The sequence below is a fragment of the Rhopalosiphum maidis genome, chromosome 2 (genome assembly GCF_003676215.2).
Source record: "Rhopalosiphum maidis isolate BTI-1 chromosome 2, ASM367621v3, whole genome shotgun sequence".
Classification (NCBI taxonomy): domain Eukaryota; kingdom Metazoa; phylum Arthropoda; class Insecta; order Hemiptera; family Aphididae; genus Rhopalosiphum; species Rhopalosiphum maidis.
In genome coordinates, this window is record NC_040878.1 from 20,855,471 (window position 1) to 20,870,439 (window position 14,969).

Sequence of the window (14,969 nt, forward strand, 5' to 3'; positions counted from 1 at the left end):
AATTATTTAATTAATAATACATTCAACCTTGCTTTGTAAGTTATTATTTTTCAATCTAATAAATTCCATTATCTTTTATGGTTAATTTTTGGAAATAAAAAAATAGTGTGATCCACAAATAATTTCCTAATTTTCTTATGATTTAAAAATGAAAATGGTAGATATTTGAAATTTTCACTTAATGTATAAAATTCTGTATATGGTAAAATTTTTAAAATATCTTGACTACTTGTTAGATTCATATATATATATACAAATTATTTTGTCTATAAACATCAGTAAAATAAAAATGTTACTCAATCAAAAGGTTTAAACATATAAATTAAGTTTATCTTTATAAACATTTGATGTTTAAATGAAGATAATAACTTTAGTTGTTTTGATATAATTTAAAAATTTTATTTACAGGTATTTAGTGTATATAATTATATTTTATACACATAATAATATTTTCAAATGCTATGTTTTCAGCAAAAATTAACTTGACTTACTGTATTATTATAGTAAAACAAATTACTTTAAAAGCAATATATATATTATGAATATAAAATATATTCAAATAGTACTATAGGTTCAGAATCATAAGCAATAATTCGTAATTGAGTTCAAACTCAACACACTTTACAGTGACTTACTCCTCACTCCTCAATGACTAATTCTGCAGTACAGTAGTTGTCAAATAGATCACTGTAACAGATGAGTTAAAGTTGAATTCAAATGTATCATTGTATACGAAAAATGATTCTGAATGGAGATGATCTGTCGCCTTATTTAAATAAATCTATTTTATGATAGTAAAAAACGTCAGTGATTTTGTCAAAATTTGAACTTCAAATACATTTTTAATAACTTGTGCATACAATATATGTATGTTTAAGGTTTATTTTTATTAACTATTCTAACAACTTTTAAGGAATCTTGGATTAAATTTCTAAACCTTTTGACCTAGTTAACATTTTTTATCGATAACAATTAGAAAAATTAAAAATTCCTCGTGCCTATTTATGGCTTAAAATGAGTCAAAATTCAAAGATTCTTTAAAGACAGTAGTGTACGACGGTTTTGGAAAAATGTAGACCGTAGACTGATATTTTTTATATGTCAACTACCTATTTGAAACAAATATATAATGTCTGTACGTCTATACTCTATAGTAGTAGAATATAATGGTACACGTGACAAAATATTTTAATATTAATGTTTTGTCATGATAGTACACATATCGAACTACTGGGCTATTATTTAATACGCCGTTTCTGTGGTAAAATTAGGTTTGTAGATAACACTATCTATTTGCCATAGATAGATTTATTATCTATGGTATTTGTATTATTGAATTCAACTGATTCAAGAGTAAAGTTGTGATTGATTCTATCAATTAAATATATTTCATTTTCATTACGAATTACGAAAGACGATAATATCTAATGTCAGTTTACATTATGATCTACATAGTACATTAATACCATTCAAGACACAAAACGTACGTGTCGTAAGTGCTTTCGTGATAAATACTATATTTTTTTTTGGTAAAGATTGAGTCTTAAACAAAATAAATATGATGAATAATAAAAAACCTCCTATACCACAATGTCCTATAGTACCAGTTGAAGAAGAGATCGAAGAAGATTTAAAAACAATAGATGAAACAGAGGCTCCACTGTTGACTGGTAAGATATAATTAAAATAGTATAATATACCTTAATATTAAAATCAAAATGTTGAAATACTTTTATAGATGATGCTAAGGTGTTATTAGAATCTATTGGGACTGAAGTTATTAAAAATGATACACAAGAAACAGCTCAAAAGCTCGTCGATAATGTGGATGAATTAGAACAAACAATAACGGCATTAGATAAGAAGTATAATGCTTTGATGAGCTGTGAAAAAGAATTGGAAGAGATTGAGGAAGAAATTGATAAACAGATTAAAGAAATGACCAAGTATGATATTTTTCATTAAATACAAACCTATTAATATTGTTTAATGTTTTTATAATTAAAATTCATACTAAACCTAAATTAATTACAAATATTTAATGACAAATATCATATATAGTAATAAATTAATTTTAAAAAATCTACAAATTACTTTTATAAACACCAAAAATTGCTGACAATTAGAATACCTTATTGATTAACTTTAGCCTTATTGCTAAGCTAATTAAAAATATTGTATGACCAAAGTAATTTTACAATCATATGAATCACTATTTTAGATTAAGTGTTAAACATAGAATGAGAGTTATTTTAAATCTTCAGAAATTATCATAAATAGAAGGAATAAACAATTAAAAATAATTATAATATGTACTAGTTTTAACAAAGTTATGGCTATATTTTTGGTAAATTTGACATCTCATTTTAAATGTCTTAAGAAGTTTTTCAATCTTAACAATGAAAGATAAAGAAGTTAGATTACTGTGACTACAGTTCTATACTCAATATTATAAAGGTTAAATTGTATCTTAATTATTTTTTTTGTTTCAGTTACATATCTGAAATTCAATCAAATTCTACTCCTGCAGTAAAGTAAACACATTTAATTATAATTTATTAAATGGACCAATAATTGCTTCTATTTTTTTTATTTGTACAATTTTAAAATTATTACTTACAAAATTTTATAATAAAAATGAGATCTTGTTAAAAAGATTAGTTATATTTTGTTATAAAACGTATACAATAAAAATATGTTTTTTTAAGTAAAAATGCCAATAAAGAAATCAAATTATATGTTTATATTTTTATAAATTACATGGACATGCCACTTTTTCTTACAGCAGCACTCAGTAAAGGATTAGGATCTGGTTCTTCTGTTATTACTTCAACTTTTACCCATTCTTTGTTTCTACTAGAAGATCGTATTGCATCTATCACTGCTTGAACATACAAGCTGTCTTCAAAAGTGGCTGCAGATGAAACAGGTTCTTTTACCCAACCTCTTTTATCTTCAACTGGTAAAAATGCTTCTCGTAAAGCACTAATCATTTTTAACAAACCTTTCATACAAGGTCTAGGCATGATATCTGCGGAAACCACATTTATTGCATCTGACTTTTGCAAGTCTTCCACATCTAAATACAATACTTCGTCCTTATCCTTATATAAATCTCCACCTTTGACAATTAAATTACCTTCAGTGCCACACATAAGCACTTCTTGTATATAAGTTCCAGCAAGGTGATTATTTAATGTAACTGTAACTAAAGACCTGTCTGCCATTTCCATTTGAAAAGTACAAAAGTCTGGACTAGTAACTTGCCTTACACCTGTAGTACACTTAAAATCTTTATTGAATGTTTTAACAATACCATGAACGCGGATAGCTTTTTGATCAGTTAAATATGTTACCAAGTCTATAACATGACTTCCAACTAAAGTTAAGACCCCACCGCCCATTGTTTTATCACATAACCAGTTAAAATTATCTCCATACAAACGACCCATTTGTACTTTAACATCACATAAAAACACATTTCCAATTTTATTTTCAACAATTTGTTTTTTCATTTGTACAAATGCTGGTAAGAATCTCAAGCTATGGTTGACAACTGATATAAGTGAAGGATAGTATTGAGCAGCATGTACCATTTTAATAGCTTCACTCTGACATAAACCAGCTGGTTTATCACACAAAACATGTTTCCCAATACCCAATGCTTTAACAGCTATTTGTGCATGAAGGTTTGGAGAGCATACAATGAAAATGAGATCTACATCTTTTCTTAAGAGGACATTATCAATTTTGTTGGTCCAAAAAGGTATTTGAAGACGTTTTGCAGCCTCTTCAGCTTCATTCATAGTGCGTCCCCATAGTGCTTCTACTTTGAAACCCTTATCACGCAAAAAGGGTACGATTATTTCAATAACTTTACCTGTTGATATAACAAATATATGAATTACACTTAGAATATTTGTTATTTTTTAACTTATTAATTATATTCTTTAGATAGTTTGTATATTTTTAGAACTAAAAGTCTGATAATCTTTAAGGTTTTTCTTTTAATATAGTTTATAATGTTTATATATTATAATTTACAAACGTATATAAAATGATACATTTTGTTAAAAAATAAGCAGTTAACCTTAAACTAAAACCACCAACTTAAGCAATTGAAAAATAAAACAATATTATTATTATTCAAAGTTTCAATTTCAAACTAAATTTTTTTAATTAAAAATGTATATTAGATATAATTTTACGTTAATAAAAGTTACCTGTTCCAAAAACACCGATGCCCGGCAACATTCTCTAAACGAAAAGTCTTTAGAGTTAACTTATTTTTACTAATATTAAATCATTAAAAATTTTAAATTAGATAAATTTTATATTTTTTAAAAAAAAAGAGCAAAAAATCATTATATTCCAAAGAGTCTTTATTCTATTTTTCTGTGATAATATTATAATCACGTCTAACTATATATAAATGTAAAGAGTATATTAATATCTTAACAAAATAATATACCTCCATAAGCACAATGTAGTCTTGTATTGTTCAAAATTGATAAGGAAATCCAAAATATCAAATTATTACTGAAAGCTACAGTTGATAGCTATCGGCTGTCGCTTTATTCAAATTCTACCCGTATTCGTTTATTATGGTGAAAACTGAAACGTGAATTGTGATTCTATTCTATTATTCTATAGGCCGTAGGGTGTAGAGGTATAATTTTGTCGAATATATATATATATTTTCCATTAATTTCTTCAATTTTTTCTTTTATAATATTATAATTTATAAACAAAGATTACGGTCTTATAGCATTTGATTATAGATAAATACTAATTATACTATGTACACCGTATACAGAGTGTCCCGTGAGGATTTACCCATTACAATATCTCGAAATAATGGAGATATCATGATTTTTATTTTTTAATAAGTTTCACAGGGACAAGAACTACAAATATTTCACATTTTAATTTATTTTAATGTTTTGATAAAAAAGTTAAGAAATATATTTTTTATTTAATTATTTTCAAAAAAATTGAAGATAACCATTTTGTAGAGTTCATTTTTCTGAAAATATTGACTTTTCAACATTTTAATTTCATTAATCTCCTGATTTTTAATATTTTTTCTAGTTTGATGAATGGATTCTATTTTTATAGCACTATTGTAAATTAATGCAATTAAAGTTATCGGTTTTGAGAACTAGGTTTTTTTCATTTAATTATTAAAAATTATTGTTTATCACTATCATAAAAAAATAAAACGCTACAACACAGGTGAAGTTCTCTATGCGATTTAAAATTTTGGTAATTTTGATATAAATATTAAGGGAGTAAAGTTGTCCTGCGCAAAACAGTTTTTAACTAAATTATGCGTGTATAAGACAAAGACAACACATTCGGGTATAGCGTCCCCTTAAATAATATTATGAAATTTTCGTATGTTGAAGAAGCTTTTGAAGATATTTCTGAATAGAATGAAAATTATACATCTGAAAAAGCAAGATGACTTAGAATCTCTATGTTAAATTCAGAATTTATTATTTGTTTGTCTATTACTGTGTTTTGAATAAAGTATTTGCATTAGGTTTAGTCTTATAAAAAGTTCTCCTGCAAACAAGTATAGATCCTGAAGAATCTATGTCATTGGCAGTTGGCACAAAACACAAAACAAGAACTTAAAGAGATAAGATTGAATGCTGAAAAAGAATTTAGAGACATTTTTGAACGTGTAAAATCACTGGCTGAGAAAATTGGCATTGCGATAAACATTCCAAGAATATGAAAAAGACAAACCAACAGGTGTAACATTCAAACAGACGATCCAGAAATATTTTATCGAGTATCAGTATTTATTCCATACATAGACAAATTCATTAATGAATTGGAAGAAATATTTACAAATCATCCAAGTATATTGACAAGCTTCCATTCCTTATATTAATTATAAAGAAAGTGGTTATGAAGAAGATTTCATATCTCTTACAAAACAGTATAGAGAAAATTTGGAAGATATTGGAAATTGTGATGAGGTATTCAAAAATTGAAAAATGAGTTCAAACTTTGGCAACGAAAACTTAAATCTCTATCAAAAACGGATAAATCAAAAAATGCAATGGACGCTATTTACATATGTAATGAAGCCATGTACTCAAATAGTTTTAAGTTACTTAAAATATTAGCAACTCTACCAGTTTTTTCTGCCACTAATGAAAGGACATTCTCAACTCTCAAGAGAATAAAAACTTACTTACGCAACTCTACTTCTGAGGTATGTTTAATTTAATGTTGTAATTAATTTTAATAGAGAAGACTTAATAGTCTAGCTATGCTCTCGATCAATAAAAACGATTTAATTACTCCTGATGAAGTGCTGGTTGAACTATCCCATAGAAAAAGGAGACAAGAATTTTTATTATAAATAATTAATAATATAATATATATAATATTCTGTACATATTAAATAGTATTTAACTGCCATGAGTTATGTAAACTTTTGTATTTGTTTTGTTATTTTGTCTATTAATATTTATACGTGTAATGTGTTTGATTGTTAGGAAAATGGGTAGTTTTAAAGAAGTTTTAGTGTTGTTTATTTTTTTTAATCCCCCCCCCCAGAGCAAATTTGAATGTACACCACTGCTAATAAGTAATAAGTAACAATCAACATTCAACAGCATTTCATGGATTCACAGTAAACATATTATAAGTAGAGGACAGTGTTTTAAACGTCGGCAATTAAGAAATTTATTTTGTGTCGAATGAAAATAAATAGTGGCATGACGTATTTGACTTTGACGCTATGTTGAAGCATCTGGTGATCTATAAAATATATACATTATATGAATGAGTAATTTAAATCCCAATTTTGGTGTTAACTAGTTCCCCATGGTCCTTTAAATCCTCTGTCAATTAGATCCCAGTATTATATAAATTATGGGGGTCTAGTTTCTAGGGGATCTAAGGGACCATAAACTAGTTTTAGATTCATTATCGATCAGCTGTTTTGAGTCTTAATTAATTCTGTCTATCATTACATCCATATCTTCAATTTTGTTCTTATTTCTTTTATTAGTTGTATTCTTCATTTTTATAAATTGTTATTTCTTAATTGTTTATTGCTCGTGTTCGTAGCACATTTTTCATGCTATACTTTTTATATTTACGCCGGTAAATATAATCTTTATAGACAGCACTACGTTAAACCTACTACTAAATTTAAAATGACATAGGTGTATTTTTGGTTTTAACTACGTGTATTCTACTAACTGAGGAATATATGTGCATGTTTTAAAAGTTCCACCAATATTTGAATAGAAATTTTAATTCTTACCAATCAGAAATACAATTAATCATGGAAGTAAACAAAGATGAAGCTTATCGCTGTTTAGATCGTGCTGAATATTATATCGCCGAAGGCGATGTTGAAAAAGCAGAAAAGTTCATAAATAAGAGCAAAAAACTTTTTCCAACCTCTGAAGCGGATGGCAAGTACTTCTGTGTTTCTTATATTTTATATTATTTATGAATTTATTTTTGTATAGAACTATTAAAAAAATTAAAAACTCAAGGTTCAAAAAAACATACAACATCAAATGTTAAACCTGATGGACAAAATGCTAAAAAACGTAAAAATACGCCTCCAGGTATTTAGGTTTCAAATAATTTCTTTTTGTTCATTGAATAATATTTATTTTACTCATAGGTAGTCCCAGAGGAGAAAGAGCTAATCAACCAACTTATACAAAAGCACAATTGGACACAGTCAAAAAGTAATAAAATATAATTTTATCTAATTAATTCTGTATAACTATACTGATTACATACAAATAATTAGTAATGGTTAAAATATATTCTGGTATCTTATTCAATGATTTAATTTATTCCTTAATAGGATAAGTGCCATAAGACACATTGACCCTATGTACTATTTGTTAAAATTATGTTTCTCAGATTCAGTAAGTTTGCCTAAAAATTTACTTTGTTCTATAGAAAAATCTCTTTGATTTCTGTAATATAACACAATTAGACATGATAACATGTAATATGCTAGTTTTGGAGATCCTATGTGATAACAAAAATAAGTACTACATATTTAGCCTGAAAATCATATGTGACGCTATTAACATATCTCATCATAGAGTCAATAAACTCTGTGGTGCTTTAATCAAAATTCAATTATTTTGTTAACTTGTTAAGGATTTTTATCACATTTGTTTTTACTTATAGAGTTAACAACTGCAAAGATTTCTATGATGTGCTTAGCATAAAAAAAGATGCTACTGATACTGAAATAAAAAAAGCATATAAAAAATTAGCCTTAGTATTGCATCCAGATAAAAATCATGCTCCTGGAGCTGCTGAAGCATTTAAAAGTATGTAATTTTATTTTAATATGATTTCATAGGTAAAAAATTCATGTTTTTTTTTCTGTCTTATAATCAGCTGTAGGTAATGCTGTCGCCACATTAACTGATGCAGAAAAACGAAAACGTTATGATATGGTTGGTCACGAAAATGCTACATCAGATCATGTACACAGAAATTATGATCATGGATTTGAATGTAAGTAGATATTTAAAACACTATTAAGGTGCCATGTGTATTAAGAAAATATTATGCTTGCAGCGGATATTACAGCTGAACAATTATTTAATATGTTCTTTAATGGAGCTTTTCCAACAAGACAAGGACCAATGACAAACCCATACTATACTCGATCGTTTTCAAGACGTTGGCCACCAGAGACTGATAATGATAATCATCAACAACAGGTAACAATTTTTTATAATGAATTAGCTATTTATTTTATTTTTTAAATTAATAGCTTTATACTTTTTTATTCCAAATATATTTTTAATTTATAATTATTTAGCTACTAAATAAGAAAGATATTAGCTGATTGGCCAATCAGCTTGGTTTTTCAGCAATTTTAAGGGTCGTTATTTTTTTTTATAAAACAAGGGTACCAATTTTAAAAGGAAAATATCCTGTTTCCTAATATAAATATAATTCTATATTAAGTAATTATTGACTAACATTTTTTTTCCTATATTTAGCTGCTTAAATATTCTTAAACAAATAAAAATAAAATAAATTTAGTATAATAATGACTATTTATGATTATACATGTAATAATCGATATGGACAGTTGGAATTATCAAAATAGATTTATTTATAGTCAACATATAGACAACATTAATATTATTTAACAATGAAATAAATAATATTAAATCGTCTGTTTCCACAAAATTCATGTAAATATGTATTTTCAAGACTGAATATTTTTAAAACAAAACATAAGTAATTTATCGATTGAGAACTCAATATTATAATTATAATAATATCAAAAGATAAAGGAGATAAGGTTGGGATTAATTTTAAACCTACTGATTAATTGTTTGACTTATTTTGTTATATGCAATGAAATCAATTATAATTTAATATAGTAATATTTAAATTAAAAATTATTTTATTTTTTTGTTTTAGTCTGATGAACCATCAATAATATTACAAATTTTCTTCTATATTGGAACCATAATTTTTAATTATATTTTAAGGAAAATAACTTAAATGTTTTATATTTATAAGTAGCTTAACTAATTTTATTATATTTACAAGTGTTTAGACTTGAAATGAAGAATGTATAGGAACAATCAATCATGATTTATTGGGGGTTATATCTTGAAATATTAAGATTTTACTTTTTACCTTTATAAATGTGTTAAAACTAAACTTTCAACATTGTCTCCCACTTGATCCATACATACATATTATAATTTATAAGTATTATTGGATAGATATATTACAAATATTTTAACTGTTTGTCATTATTAGAATTATGTTCATCAATATATTACTGATAAATATTTTCTATTCTAATTCCAAATTATAAAATATGGTATCCATTTGAAAAATCTATAGGTAGTTGTTTTGTTTTTATTTATATACAATAAAGGTAATGGGCTTTATCGAACAGTTATTTCCAAAAAATATAAATTACATATTCATAAATAAAATCTAAATTTTCTTTTAAGTTTAATTACTAGCTCATTGTAAGTTAACATATGTATACATATATAATATTAATATATAAAATCTATGCGATTATGATGAATTGTTATTCATGGTTTCAAAATATATTATACAATGGTGTTCAACTTTTGTTTAATGTGTTTTAAAATTATTATAATTATTTAAATATTTATAAAATGTATATATATATATATTGTAATGATATTCCTGTAAGAAGTCATAAATTATATTATAAAGTTATTAAAAATAATTATTTGTTCTTGTTCTATTATTTTAATGTACATGGTTTATGCTTCTTCCCTTTAGCTAGATTGATTGTTTTCATGAGATAGTTATGTAATATTTAAATCATATCTATATAAATTTATTATGAAATACATTTTTAGTTAAAGTTCAATGCTCATAATCATAAATATTGAACAATTTATTTGTAATAAGTAGGGTATAGAACAGGGGTCACCAACTAATTTCGATGGAGGTCTGTTTTGAAACTTACCATACTGGCCGTGATCCCTAACAGTTTTAATATTTTACAAACATTAATAAATACATTTTTTTTTTAATTAATATTTATATTGATTTATTTATGCATTTGTTCAATACAGATTAATTTAATTTTTTTGTCATAATATAAATTTTGTATGATATACTTATAATTTTTATTTATTTATAATATACAAATTTTAAAATGCATAGATCTTTAAATTTTTACTTATCATAATATGATAATAGAGATATAGATATTATCTAAGCATAATATATTGTTTTATAACAGTAAAAAATGTTGAGAGTTTGTTCAACACAGAATTTATTAGAAAAAGTTTTATTTTTATTATTTCAAGTTTTAGGGAATATTTAGTTTCTTTAGAATATATTGTCATATTCTGTTAATGCGAGAAAAATTACTTAGGTATAGATTTTAATTTTCAATTATTGTAATTTTAATTTTGAGACTTACCTTAGCATTTTTTTTTCTTTTATAGTACGATAAATTTTTGTTCTGTTTTACAATTATTTTATTAGTTTTTAATCATAAATGGAATAATAATTTATTAAGAACTAACATTGCAATTCAACTTATAAATAAATTTAAAAATAATAAAAACAGTTATTTATTATACATTTAGTAATTTCTAATCCATACTATTCTATTTAATGTATTATAACTATATATTAACAATATGCATCAGAAAAATTTATAATTTTACTGATAATAGATTGAGTTGTATTATAATATTATAATATGCCAACTATAGTATTTTGGTTTATTTTAATATTTGGCAGTTATAAAATGTTAGTTATATGTTCAAATGTTATTTTAAAAGCTTATCGCAATTATTAATTATTTGGCAAACTATACAAAAATTAAATTAAATGTATCTATTAATAATTATAAATTAATAAATTAGTATTTTTACCATATATTGAAATGACAGTTTATTTTATTTTTCAAGTTTTAGTACAAATTTAACTGTGATTAATAACAAACATTGAGTATTAATGAATATGTACTTCATTCACATCAAAATAAAAATCTTAGCAGCTGACTTGCATGTTCGGGTAGGTTATTATACATAGCAGAATACAAATGATAGACTCATGAGGGGAACAGATTTTACCTGATCGGCACTCAATATGATCCAGGTACTTTTGGAACGTAAATGGAGTATAATTATAATCTTTAAGTTTATTGCTTACCTACTATAAATGTTTCCATTTTTTGAAAAATAGATAAATAAACATTCAAATTTTCAAGGCAGTTTCGATTTTAATTGTGATTGGTTTAAACTTAATTAATTATAATTTATAATATTAATTATTATTATATCTAACTGTTTAATATAGGGTTATTTTTACTTCAGTGTCTTAAAAATATTCTGTACACATTTAAACTTCAAATAAAAGATATAGATATGTTATCTGTATTAAATTATTACATATTTATGTTTTTAGTCATGTTTTTTTGATTTACAGTTTAGTTTTTGATTTAGGAACTTTGATTATTTTATTTTCTAATGAATATTTATTTTAGCAATTTGAAATTATTTACATAATATATTATTATAATATAATAATACAATATTAATATTTTATGGTTATATTGAAATGTCTATCATTTAGGATGTTTCCATGTTTTAGTAGACACAAGTCTCGAAAAAAAAAAATAAGTTAATAAATAAATAGTAATAATAAAGGTATCTGTGTATATATATTACTTAAAATATAATTATATATATATATCTTATTTAAGAATATTTATTTTACTCGACAACTAATATAATTGTTATTTATAATACTAGAAGTTTTGGTTAAACAAATATTTTTGTTTTGTTTTTGTTATTTTTATTATATAAAACATTTGAGGATTTTTTTGTAATAGCATAAGATATTATAAGCTATTAATAAAAACTTGATAAAGGTTGAAATTTTAAGTTTAAAAATTGTTGCAATCAATCAATATATATATAGAGAATAACTTTAAAGTATTGTAAATAAAGAATTTATAGGATTATTTTGTATTCATATTTAATAGGTATTTCTGGAAAAAAATACTTGAGTTGTATATAATTATTTGATATTTTGTTGGTGATAAAATTTAATATAATTAACAGAAATGGTGTTTTTATTTTATTATTTTAGGCCTCCTTCAGTTAGGTTTTTTTAAGGACAATGTTATATGAATGTTTGATTGCCTTTAATAAAATGCATATTTTTTATATTACTATATTATTATATTTATAGGAATCATCAAGTATATATTTTCAACTGTTACCAATTCTTCTCCTACTTCTGCTATCATTGTTTTCAAACTTTTCTTATGATCCCGTGTATACTCTAAAACATTCCCCGTAAGTATTTTACATTTAAATTAATTAATACATGAATATGTACATTTTTTATTATTATTATTATTATTATTATTATTAGGAAGTACCCTGTTCTTCGTCGTACATCATTCAGAGACATTTCATATTTTGTGAAAGATAACTTTCATACTGACTATACAGGCGATTTAAGACGTTTAGAGCATACTATTGAAGAAGATTATATAAATACAGTACGCACAAAATGCATACGTGAAAAAGAATACTGTAAGTAACACTAAGTTTATCAATTGAATATATTCAATATTCTATATTTAATTATATTTAATCATGATATTTTAGATGAGTCATTAATGTGGAGAGCACGTTTAGATGATGATTCTACATTATTCAATAAAGCAACTAAATACCAAATGAAATCTTGTGAGGAGTACCAAACATTGATGAAACAAAAATATAAATAAAGCTATTTTCTTTAATACCACTTAGTTTTGTTTTGTTTTGTTTTGTTTTTTTTTTTTTATTAAAAGAGTCATTTTAGCTGTTTACAATTCATAAAATATATACTGTGTAGAATTTCACATTTTAGTTCAAGTTTAATTATTTTTTTCTTTTCAAAATTAAAAAAAGAAATAAGTAATATTTCTTTTGATAGTTGCATTATTATATTTAAATTAGAATATTGTAGTTGGTGTGTTAAGTTAGGTATGCATTTTTTTTTAATTATTATTATTATTATTGGAATTATTATTGTAAAAGACAGTGTTAAAAAAATAATTTTTTTTTACTTGTTTGTGGGATATATTTATGAAATATTCATTTTAGCAATCCTTATTAATATATTAATTTATTTGATTCGACAATTAGTCAAAAATATTTGAACCTCAAATACAAAACGGATAAAATGTAATTACTGACTATATAAATATTACTTAGGAATATACAAATTCTTAAGAATACAAGTATTATTTAACAAATATCATATATCTATTTATAAATAAAATATTACTTGAAATTAGTTAGCTTAACTGTGTGTGATTTGTTGGCGTTTATGTTTCTATTTATTTTATAAATTACTTTATTATTTTACTGTTTTATTATATAAGATTATTTAGAGAATTGTTTGTTTTAAAATTATAATCATTTTTTGATTATTGTGTTAAATTAATAGTTAAATAATATTTTATACAAAACTTTGGTGTTAATAAATACATATTTATAATACCTATGCATGTATTTAAAAAATAGATAATCATAAATCATAATAAAATATAAAAATAAAACTATTTGTGTAATGCATTAATCTTGAAATGTTAAGTAAGATTATTCCTAAATCAAAATTGTAGTCTTATAATTAAACATTAGTAGTTTAATAATATGCTACTTGGTGGCACAATATTGCCTATATCAAAACTTTTGTTATTTTATATGTTGTCTGGTACTTGCCTACCTACATTTCATATAGTGGTGCAACATAAAACTTGGTGGCCTCAGGACTTATACAATATGGAGCTCCCTTTAAACACAGACATTAAATTATTAAATAACAATTATAAATTGTACTTTGATATTGCAAAGAAAAGCTTAAAATTTGTGATTTCAGTTATTTGGTTTACTGACCGTCTTCATTCTTTTTTTAACTGCCAATCTAATGTAGGTTATGTTTTTTGCTTCATGATATTTTTTACCATACTTGTTCTTTAAATGCAGCCAAAATATTTATATTTTGATTTTTCCAGTTTTCCACCAGTCTTAGGGTCAACAAAAAATTCACTATGTTTTTGGTTTATGCCCTATGTACCTACCGTATGATTATATACAATAAATTATAAGTGTATAAACTTGAGTATCTATTACATGTTCATTTAAATTACCATTATGTATAAGTAATTTCATTCTTCACTTTTAAATACTTACAATGATTCGTTTTTGAGTAACAGCAATATAAAAAAGTCGATTTTGTCGGAGACTGATTATGCGTAAAAATTTTCGTTTTTCGTTACTTTTTTCGGGTTTTTCATGACGATTTTGAAAACTACTGGATATTTTTTTTACTTTTGACCTCTCTCTTTCAAGGCATCAACTAGATGAATTTTCCTTTTCAAAGAGGGGCTGAAGTCAAAAATCAAAGCATTATTTCTACTCCAAAAC

General features: G+C 24.3%; 3 protein-coding genes and 1 pseudogene across 3 annotated transcripts; 3 read left to right on the plus strand and 1 right to left on the minus strand.

The window, feature by feature from the left end:
* Positions 1 to 1,318: 1,318 nt before the first annotated feature.
* Positions 1,319 to 2,647, plus strand: LOC113552265. The gene is made up of 3 exons (XM_026955055.1): positions 1,319 to 1,670; positions 1,739 to 1,946; positions 2,493 to 2,647. The coding sequence occupies exons 1-3, from the start codon at positions 1,559 to 1,561 to the stop codon at positions 2,536 to 2,538; spliced, it is 366 nt and encodes a 121-aa protein (XP_026810856.1). The 5' UTR covers positions 1,319 to 1,558; the 3' UTR covers positions 2,539 to 2,647.
* Positions 2,636 to 4,372, minus strand: LOC113552264 (glucose-fructose oxidoreductase domain-containing protein 1). The gene is made up of 2 exons (XM_026955054.1): positions 4,224 to 4,372; positions 2,636 to 3,880 (listed from the first exon to the last, which is right to left on the minus strand). Exons 1-2 carry the CDS (start codon positions 4,252 to 4,254, stop codon positions 2,757 to 2,759), a joined length of 1,155 nt encoding a protein of 384 aa, XP_026810855.1. The 5' UTR covers positions 4,255 to 4,372; the 3' UTR covers positions 2,636 to 2,756.
* Positions 4,373 to 5,247: 875 nt separating this feature from the next.
* On the plus strand, positions 5,248 to 6,379 carry LOC113551111 (annotated as a pseudogene).
* A 628-nt stretch (positions 6,380 to 7,007) lies between these two features.
* On the plus strand, positions 7,008 to 13,341 carry LOC113552732 (dnaJ homolog subfamily B member 14-like). The gene is made up of 9 exons (XM_026955606.1): positions 7,008 to 7,445; positions 7,503 to 7,604; positions 7,664 to 7,730; positions 8,188 to 8,333; positions 8,404 to 8,523; positions 8,587 to 8,732; positions 12,736 to 12,842; positions 12,922 to 13,085; positions 13,161 to 13,341. The coding sequence occupies exons 1-9, from the start codon at positions 7,313 to 7,315 to the stop codon at positions 13,280 to 13,282; spliced, it is 1,107 nt and encodes a 368-aa protein (XP_026811407.1). The 5' UTR covers positions 7,008 to 7,312; the 3' UTR covers positions 13,283 to 13,341.
* The last annotated feature ends 1,628 nt before the right edge of the window (positions 13,342 to 14,969 follow it).

Bases quoted from the DNA above. Each gene is read 5' to 3' on its own strand.
- LOC113552265 (XM_026955055.1), top strand. From the start codon at position 1,559: ATGATGAATAATAAAAAACCTCCTATACCACAATGTCCTATAGTACCA. The intron at 1,671-1,738 runs GTAAGATATAAT...ATACTTTTATAG, and splicing joins AGAGGCTCCACTGTTGACTG to ATGATGCTAAGGTGTTATTA. The intron at 1,947-2,492 runs GTATGATATTTT...TTTTTGTTTCAG, and splicing joins CAGATTAAAGAAATGACCAA to TTACATATCTGAAATTCAAT.
- LOC113552264 (XM_026955054.1), bottom strand. From the start codon at position 4,254: ATGTTGCCGGGCATCGGTGTTTTTGGAACAG. The intron at 3,881-4,223 runs GTAACTTTTATT...TTATATCAACAG, and splicing joins CATCGGTGTTTTTGGAACAG to GTAAAGTTATTGAAATAATC.
- LOC113552732 (XM_026955606.1), top strand. From the start codon at position 7,313: ATGGAAGTAAACAAAGATGAAGCTTATCGCTGTTTAGATCGTGCTGAA. The intron at 8,733-12,735 runs GTAACAATTTTT...TTATATTTATAG, and splicing joins ATGATAATCATCAACAACAG to GAATCATCAAGTATATATTT. The intron at 13,086-13,160 runs GTAAGTAACACT...ATGATATTTTAG, and splicing joins CATACGTGAAAAAGAATACT to ATGAGTCATTAATGTGGAGA.